Raw genomic sequence first — 8,810 nt, 5'->3', positions numbered from 1 at the left:
TTTAGCGTGACTTAGCGGAAGAAAATGCACCCGAGTCCGCGCGCACTGGTGTCTGGGGAGTGGGAGTGGCAGTAGCCAGTAGGCCAACCTTCCCACAACCTTTTTCCATAAATGTCAAACCATCTCCTTCACTATCCATTCCTCACACATCTCAAGGAAAAACACACTCCCACTCTCTCTCTCTCTCTCTCTCTCTCTCTCTCTCTCTCAATTTGGCTTGGGTAGACCTTTCTTTGTAGAAAGTTCAATTCCTTTGGTTTTCTGGTTTTCTGGGCATCTGGGGTTGTCGGTTTGTTAGGTTTTTGTTATGACACAATGGGAATTGAGGAGGGCAAGCCTGCGGCTGATCAGGGACATGATTTGAGTTCATGCGAAACAACACTTGTTGTCCCAGTTCACAAGGTACTTTCTCCTTCCTTTTTCTGCTACCCCTTTATTTGTTTCCACTTCTTTGAGATGAGTTCTTTATCTCATTCTATTTGTGCTAAAGTTCAAATATTTGGATTGGTTTTTCTCCAAGTTTTGGTTCCATATATATATATATATATATATGGAACCAAAACTTGGAGAAAAACCAATCATAAAATCAATCCAAATATTTGAACTTTAGCACTATATATATATATATATATATATATATATATATATATATATATATATATGTATTTTCCAGTTCTGCTTTGGGTTTTTGCTTTCAGATTTATTTTAGTCTGTTGGGCGATGGTGTCTGGTTGAATTTTGCACCGATATTAATACGATACGCGGTATACATACTACTATACAAAACCCATGTTTGAAAACATGAAGGCTTACTCCTGATCAAAGAGTTCAACATTCAAATTTGATGAGAAAATTATGAACTAAATTGTTACAGTTTGTTATGGAGCTTTACCATTCTAGCGGTTAAGGGATCTGATAGAGTGGTTTAACATGAAAAATTAAATGATAAATGTTAGCCCACTAGGAGGACACTCGTTAAAATTAAATTTTTCCCTCATGGCGGCAGAGTTTATTCTGGTGTTGCTGACCTCTTGCAATTTGTTCATTTTTACTGTATCTGCAGGATGAGGAGTTGCTGTAAATATCTGAAATTTTGTAATGTGTGGTTGATAAGCGACTTAAAATTTTTGTGCCTAAAGGTTTATCACTTGTCTAAGTAATGTGATTAAATGGATGTTCTGATGCCCAATAGAAATGAAATCAATCCACTGGGTTCTAAGCATCTATTTATTGGATATGTGACCCCCATTCTTTCTCCTTTTTATTTTTTTTTTAAGGATTTCAAAGTTTATTGATTGAAATCAATAAAATTTTAGGGTTTATATATATATATCTTAAGATGAGGGAGAGTTTCTAAAATGGCTTTTCATGTGCAACGAAACTGATTAATGCACGGGTGAGAAGGAGTTATCTTACTTTAGTTGATGGAGTGAAAAAGGGGTGAAGGAGACAGAATAGCATGAGCAGAAGTAGTGAAGAAGGATATATTACATAGGAAAGTAAATGGAGTATAATTTTTTTAAAAAATAGAATGGAAGAAAAGAATACACGTTGCCAACCTCAATTAATTGATGGTAATCAATAATATAGCCAACCCCAACTTAATTGAAATTAGGGCTTCATTTTTTTTATTTTTGTCTAAGCAACACTTTATTGTATTGAGTTGAAAATACTTATGCCTATATCTAATAATTCAGAGAATTCTGGCACAATTTTAGGTTGATTGTCTTCTAAAGCTTCAAGCTAGTTAGTTGAGTTTAGTGAAATCAGCTTTGTTAACTGATATCCCTACAAATCTTTAAAAGACAACCAACCTAAAATATCTGGAACAATTTTTGCTTCTTAGCTAGGTTATTAAGAGCAATAAACTACTCCTTTGTGTTTATATGACCATTTTGAATATTTTCCAATCTCTTGTTGTCCTATTTCAGGTTGAAGACTCAATGGGAATAACTGAAGAAACCCCCGAAGGTCATCACTGGAAACGGCGAAATCTCTTCCTAGAGATACCCTCCAGAACATCAGGAGAGTCCTCTCAGGGCTTTGTTGGAATAAAGATGCCCTCAACACCAACTCCCACTCCCAAGAAAGTAAATTTTCTCTTGACACCTGGTTCTACTGATGAAAGAATTACTGGTTCTCCTGGGCCGCCCTCAGCTAGAGGCAGGTCATCCATAAGAAGTCTTTTACCAAAATTAAGCTTCATGTATCGAACCTCCTCAGATATTGAGAAGGCTTCCAACCTAGCTTCTGAAGCTCCATCTACAGGGTTGCAAGAAAAGCCTTCAATCCCAAGGTCATATTCACTTTCAAAAATATTCACTCCCAGGGTGAAGAGAACATCATCGCTACCTGTAACTCCAATTGCACATTCAAACCCAGAATCTGCTCATTCTGGAAGCATAGGTGGACCCCTAAGTTCAAGTGTAAGTTTTCATGATTAGTGCCTTAAGAATGCTTAACCTAGTTCATTGACCTCATCTTCTATAAAACAACACATGTAGGTAAACATAAGGGATAGAGCTTCTCAGGAATTTTTGCAGTAAAGTTCTTTGTTTGTGATGCTTAGGGCCAAGGAAGTTAATTTAGAGTTAAATATGTTCAATATGTAGCATATGCACGGAGTTGACATTAGACAAATTAGTCAAGTACATCTGAAGTCTCCTGTACAAACCTTGAGTACTCTTTTGTCTCTTTTCCGAATATCTTCTATGATTTTCATCTTTTGTCCAGTCTAACGTCACGGTCATGTTAATATAAGGATCCAAGTATCCATAGCTTTAGTTCTTATTTTCATTTGCAGAGAAAAGGAGCTCAGCTGCAGATATCTCGCTCTCTTTCAGTACCTATCCACAACAAAGAAAGAAGAAGCATAAGGAGGATGGATTCGTTTTTTCGCGTAATTCCTTCTACACCTCGAATGAAGGAAGGAGACACTGTGTCAAATAGTTCTCCCACCACGGATGCTGGTAATTTCATTGTGTTAATTACTTTATACCTTCATATTTGCATTCATGAATATCAGAAACCTAGATTTTATACTTACAGCTTTAGTTTATGGGTTTGACAATCAATTGACAGATCAAAATGGGATAAAAACAAGGCCCAATTATTTCTAATTTTTTAAATGCCACTTGCATTCACAGCTTATGGTCTATATGCAATAATTTTTCTGATTCACAAGAGGCTTGTAGAAATATTCCCATTTTTTTTCTTCAATGCCTTTTTACTAAATTTTCTTATTCTAAAATTCCTATTGTCTGCATTTCCGAAAATCTAGCACTTGTGGTTTTTGTCCTGTCTCATTTTGATCTCACGGTTCAGGTATCAATGATGACCACGGTGAAGACATAGCTGAAGAAGAGGCTGTTTGTAGAATTTGTCTGGTTGAACTGTGTGAAGGTGGTGAGACTCTCAAGATGGAGTGCAGCTGCAAAGGTGAACTGGCTCTGGCCCACCAAGAATGTGCCGTAAAATGGTTCAGCATCAAGGGAAACAAGACCTGCGATGTGTGCAAGCAAGATGTTAAGAATTTACCTGTCACTCTGTTGCGCATTCAAAGTATTCGAACTCGAAATACTGGAGCAAATGGAGCACTGGTAGATGTTAATGGATACAGGCAAGTGAATTTAATTTAATGCCTGAGAAATGTCGTAGTGCTCCGTTTGATTGCTTATTGCTAAGAACTAAGAACTTCTAGGTGATGAAGCGAAAAGATGGAATCTTGTGGCAGCCACACCTACCCGAACTTGTTCTGAAATCTGAGAAGCTAGCCAAGTGTTAGAGTCTCTTATAAATTTTAAAATTTCCCTGGCCTGTTTCCCTTATGTCTCTTGCTCTTCTCAGACCTCTCAGAGCACCATTGACTATCTCCTTATGACTCAGCTTGATTCTCATAATATTCTATGGCAATCTTGATTCCTCAACTGTATAAAGCTAAAACCTAATATTGATGGCTCGTGTCTGGGCCACCAAGAACAGTTGTCTGAGACAAGCCTATTTAAGATTCTTGTCCCAACAATGTTATTGACCTGTTAGAAATATTGCACAACTAAAAAAGAATATAGTCTCAGTTTTAGCTGTTCCTCACTGGAGGATTCCTCCCCCCCCCACAATTTTGTTGCACTCAGGACATTGTATGCAGTTGTTAATTGGTACCCTGCATATTCCCCTGAAAATGTCCTCTATCAGAATCATACAACCTAAAATTCAGCTCGTGATTGTGGATAAATTTACTCTCTAGACACCCTTGTCTTGATCCTCATCTAATACAGTATTTTCTTGGGGGACTGCTTTCTTGTTTTGATCTTCATCTAATACTGTATACTTTTGGAGGATTGCCATGAGTTATTTTGCTTTGCCACTTCAATGACAAAGGTGGAGATGATGTCATGCATACAAATGTTTTCTTTAATCTCAAGGTATCAACTTTCTGGTAAAAACTTTTGAGACTTGAGCGATATAAGCCTCTCATCCGCTATAAAGTTTCTGATTTGGTCAAGATAAGAAAGGGTCATCGATAACAACTCCCTTCTTGAACCCTTTATTTCCATAATACCTTATTTTTAAATGTATTGTATTTTTGAGGAAAATCATGTGTACTTGTTGCCAAAAAAGAAAATCAGGCATAATCTGAGTTGTGCTCAATATAAAATTTGATTAAACATCAATTCTGTCAGGAAAGTGAAATCTTAGTGTTTGTTTATGTTATACCCAAGTTTTATCTTGATATATTTATAAGTCATCTTATTAAAATGGCCATGCATTAAATTTTGTATGTTTATATTTTGTTAGGGTTTGGCAGGAGGTTCCAGTGCTCGTCATTATCAGCATGCTGGCCTACTTTTGTTTCCTTGAGCAGCTTCTGGTAAGATTAGCAGTTCCACATCCAGAGCTGTCAAATTTACTCTTATATATCCTTGGTGATATATCTGTTTATCTGCAGGTTGGGAATATGGGTACTAGTGCAATTGCTATCTCTCTTCCATTTTCTTGTGTACTGGGTCTACTTTCATCAATGACCTCATCAACCATGGGTATGTTGACAAACATCCTTAAGAAATAATGTAAAAATTGATGCATCTTTCTGAAGAATATTATCTGGGGAACTATTTACTGCAAATTGGATATGTGGACTGGTGAAGTACATTTAGAAGTAAGATTAATTGGAGACAGATGCATCACATACCCCAAGATAACCATGATCGATAATTCGATATTAAACGTAAAATATTTTATATTTGTAAAATATCCTGGTAGATGTTTGATGCAACTATGACCATGAACGGTACTCATTTATGATGTTATGTTGGACCTTTTTTTCTTTAAGGTAAAGAGAAGTTCCAATTTTTACATTGTCTGTTCCCAGTGATTTTAATGAGCCTCATTTTGAACTTTTTTATTCAGTGAAGAGAAGATTTGTCTGGGTTTATGCATCGATCCAATTTGCTCTGGTGGTCCTATTTGCGCATATATTTTACTCCTTGGTAAGAACCTTTCTACTTCAATTTTTCTTTTCTTTTGTTGTGTGCTTAGTTTTGCTGATTAGAACTAAAATTATCTGAGAAATCTAGTGTGATGCTTTGGTAGTTATCATAATGGGGGTGGGTTTGACCCATTTCCTTTTGGCAACCTGGTTTGTGTAGCAGGTTTAAACCATTAAAAAGTTATCACATCAAGAATTGGATCTAGGTCTTGTATTAAGGTTTCTATTAATGTGGCGTTTGATCTTTTAGGATTCCTGGAAATCCTAAAAGATTTCCCTGTTTAACTTAAGTAAAGGGAATCTAGATGTCCATGGATATATGAATTCCCTCCCAACTACCTTTTGCTAGAAATGTGGATTCCCTTCTAAAGAGGTGGTAATCCACGTTCCCTTGGCTTTGGGAAAGCTCTTTTTTTTTTCCTTTTCTTTTTAAGGACAAAAATGCCCGCATTCCCTTGCCCGTGTTTTTTTATTAATAAGACATGCTAAACATTGGTCTCTAGTTGATGAACTTTTTAACTTTTTGATGCTGCTATTTAGGTTTCTTTTTCTCTTTTTGGATATTCTTATGGTTATACAATAAAAGTCAAGACTCTGATAATTTTGTTATTGCTATTTTTATTTAATGCTACTTTTTGGGTTTGATTGTGACCATTTGTAAAATTTGTATATAAAAGTGGGGAACCATTTTATTCCACAAAAAATAAAAATGAATAGGTTCTATTTTGTTATAGATGAAAACAAAAAAGAGAAAATAAATCAATCAGTATAAACTATTTATATATTGGGAAATGAAAGAGAAACTACAGTTTATATCTTGTTTTTGTCTTTGTCATTTTTTGTTTAATTTTTAAATACTTTTGCATTAAACTAACCTTATGCACTTAAAGAGAGAAACAAAAGGATATATTTGGGAAGATTAAATCAAACATGAGAATCTCATATCTCCAAGAATCCTATTAGATTCCTAACCATTTCTAAATTAGTCATACTCTCGAGAATCCAGATTCCCACGCATCACACTCCTGGAATGTGGATGCTGGAGGGAACGTTAGATTCTCCAAACCAAACACCACGTAAGTTCTTTCCCGTAACAGACTAGAATGAATCCGAACAAGTTTAGCTGACAAGTAGGTTAGCTTAGCTGATCTTGTTTGACTAGTTTTTGTACATGTATATGCACATTTTTGTGGGTGGAACTTTGGTCATGATCCCATGATCAGTGTCATATCCAGATTTAGGCTGGAAAATATTATTCTTTTTCCCTAGATGCATGTCATATTAATACACGTGTTAATAGTATCATCACTGGCTCTATGAGGGCATGAGTCTGTTCTGATTTTGCATCTTCAGATGCCACAAGAACTGATCAAGCATGCCACGTGTCAAAAGATGGGTGCTGCGGCCATTAGATTACAATTTTTCATCTCTACTTTTCTTGTTGAAATTACTGTAGCACCTGTCTTTACTTTGATGTGGCAGAATAAAATGGTCATGGGAGAACACCTGCAAGTGCAACAAAATATTTCTATCCAAGTAGGACTCACCTAATACAAATTTGTATTTATTGCTTGCATTGATTTGTTGGGAATGCAGGTTAGCTTGCCAGCAGTTCTGTCAATTCTGCTGGCAACATTTGCCGGGATTGGCATCGCAATGAGCGGGAGTTCTATTATTGTCGAGTTTTTGAGATGGAGAAGAAGATGGCGGGCTCAGTTAGAGCACCATCAAATGACCAGTCGGCCAAGCCAATTTCCTAGATCAGTAAATCCACCATGGGTAAGCCGTTCTGAACGCCACCACCAAACTGAAGTGGGAAATCCAGAAACTTATAGTGGGGTTTGAAATGTGTCATTGGTATTTAATATTAAATAGGTTAGCTAGCTAGTTTTGTTGTATCTGAGACGAGGCACTTGATCTCTTTTGTAATAGACAGATAACGGGATCCTATATTTACTTTCATCTCTTTTAGTTATAACACAAATACTTGATTGTACAGGCTCTGATGGTAATATAATGACTGCAAAATGTATTGTTATGTTGCAATGTATTTGGCTACATTTGCAGATACACAAGTTTTGGGTGTTTGTGTTATCAAAGATTTTGTATCTGAAATGAATCATAAGCACACAGACATTTGCAAACCAACTTGTTTCGCACTTTTTTTCTATAACACAGGTTTCTCCAGCTTGTAGTACACAAGCTCTACTCCTAAAACGACTTGTATGTTAAAAGTATCCCATACATATGTTTCAGTTGCAGATGGGAGCACACCATGATTGACAAGAACACCTAACTCAATCCTTGTTTCATTGCACAAATCACACTCAGTTTCAGACCGGCTATTGTCCTTGTTTCACTGCAGAATTCACGCCCAACTCAGTCACGCTAATCCCGGGTTTCCATGTGATCATGGTAGGATAAAGTCTGATGTTTTTAGAAGTCTTCTCCTAGTTTCTTTGTTGTACTACATACATGCTGTTCTCTTTTGTGTTCTAATTGTATACAAATCCTCTGTAAATTATCTTGTAAAATGATCCCAGAGTCCTTGCTATAAATAAGATAATTTTCTATGTTTTGGTTAAATTAACCAAAGCAGATCCTCATCTAGTTTTTCATGGCCTCTAACTAATCTGAGCATCTTTTGGCTCACATCAAAAACTTCAATCCTTATTTCCTTTATTCTGGTATGGCAACTTCTAGTTTCACTCCTACTTATCAAAAAAAAACTTCTAGTTCCACTCCTTCAACCAATGTTTTTGCCTTCTTTTCTACCAAATACCACTCACCAGGCGACTATCAAAGTTGACAGCACCAACTATGTTAGATGATTGACGCAATATAATCCTATACTGTGTATCAATGATTTAATGGGCATTTTTGACGATTCTGAGCCATGCCCTCGGCCAGTCGTGACTGATGATCAAGGAGGTGGATCAATGCACTTAGCTGGATCAATGTCACCCTTTTGGAGAAGGTATTGTCCAGTGTATGGACTCAGTACCTCGAGACTAGTTTGGACTGCTTTGGCAAGTAGATTTGCCTTGCAGTCACGATATCACATTTGAAGAAGCAATTGTAGAGCTTGCAAGTAGAATGCCAAGATTTGGTCAGACAAGTTATCTATTGTAGGTAAACCTATAGCTGATAAAGATTTAATTTCTTTATTTCGGCATATACTTTTGCCACCCAAGAGAATCAACTTCCCTTTGAAGATTTTAAGGCTGAGATACACAATCATGAAATGCTCTCATGCTACTGATTCCTCCACTTTTGTCCTATACTCTCACAAAGGGCAAAACCATCCCAATTACCCACCTAAAAC

General features: G+C 36.5%; 1 protein-coding gene across 1 annotated transcript; it reads left to right on the top strand.

Moving 5' to 3' along the window:
• LOC132163557 (RING/U-box superfamily protein) lies at nucleotides 1-7,523 on the top strand. The gene is made up of 8 exons (XM_059573878.2): nucleotides 1-402; nucleotides 1,932-2,426; nucleotides 2,804-2,969; nucleotides 3,325-3,619; nucleotides 4,795-4,867; nucleotides 4,946-5,036; nucleotides 5,407-5,486; nucleotides 7,082-7,523. Exons 1-8 carry the CDS (start codon nucleotides 316-318, stop codon nucleotides 7,328-7,330), a joined length of 1,536 nt encoding a protein of 511 aa, XP_059429861.1. The 5' UTR covers nucleotides 1-315; the 3' UTR covers nucleotides 7,331-7,523.
• The last annotated feature ends 1,287 nt before the right edge of the window (nucleotides 7,524-8,810 follow it).

Source organism: Corylus avellana, chromosome 8 (genome assembly GCF_965113065.1).
Source record: "Corylus avellana chromosome 8, dhCorAvel1.hap1.2, whole genome shotgun sequence".
Taxonomy (NCBI): domain Eukaryota; kingdom Viridiplantae; phylum Streptophyta; class Magnoliopsida; order Fagales; family Betulaceae; genus Corylus; species Corylus avellana.
The sequence above is the reverse complement of the archived record's forward strand: the minus strand, read 5'-3'. Positions and strand labels throughout refer to the sequence as shown.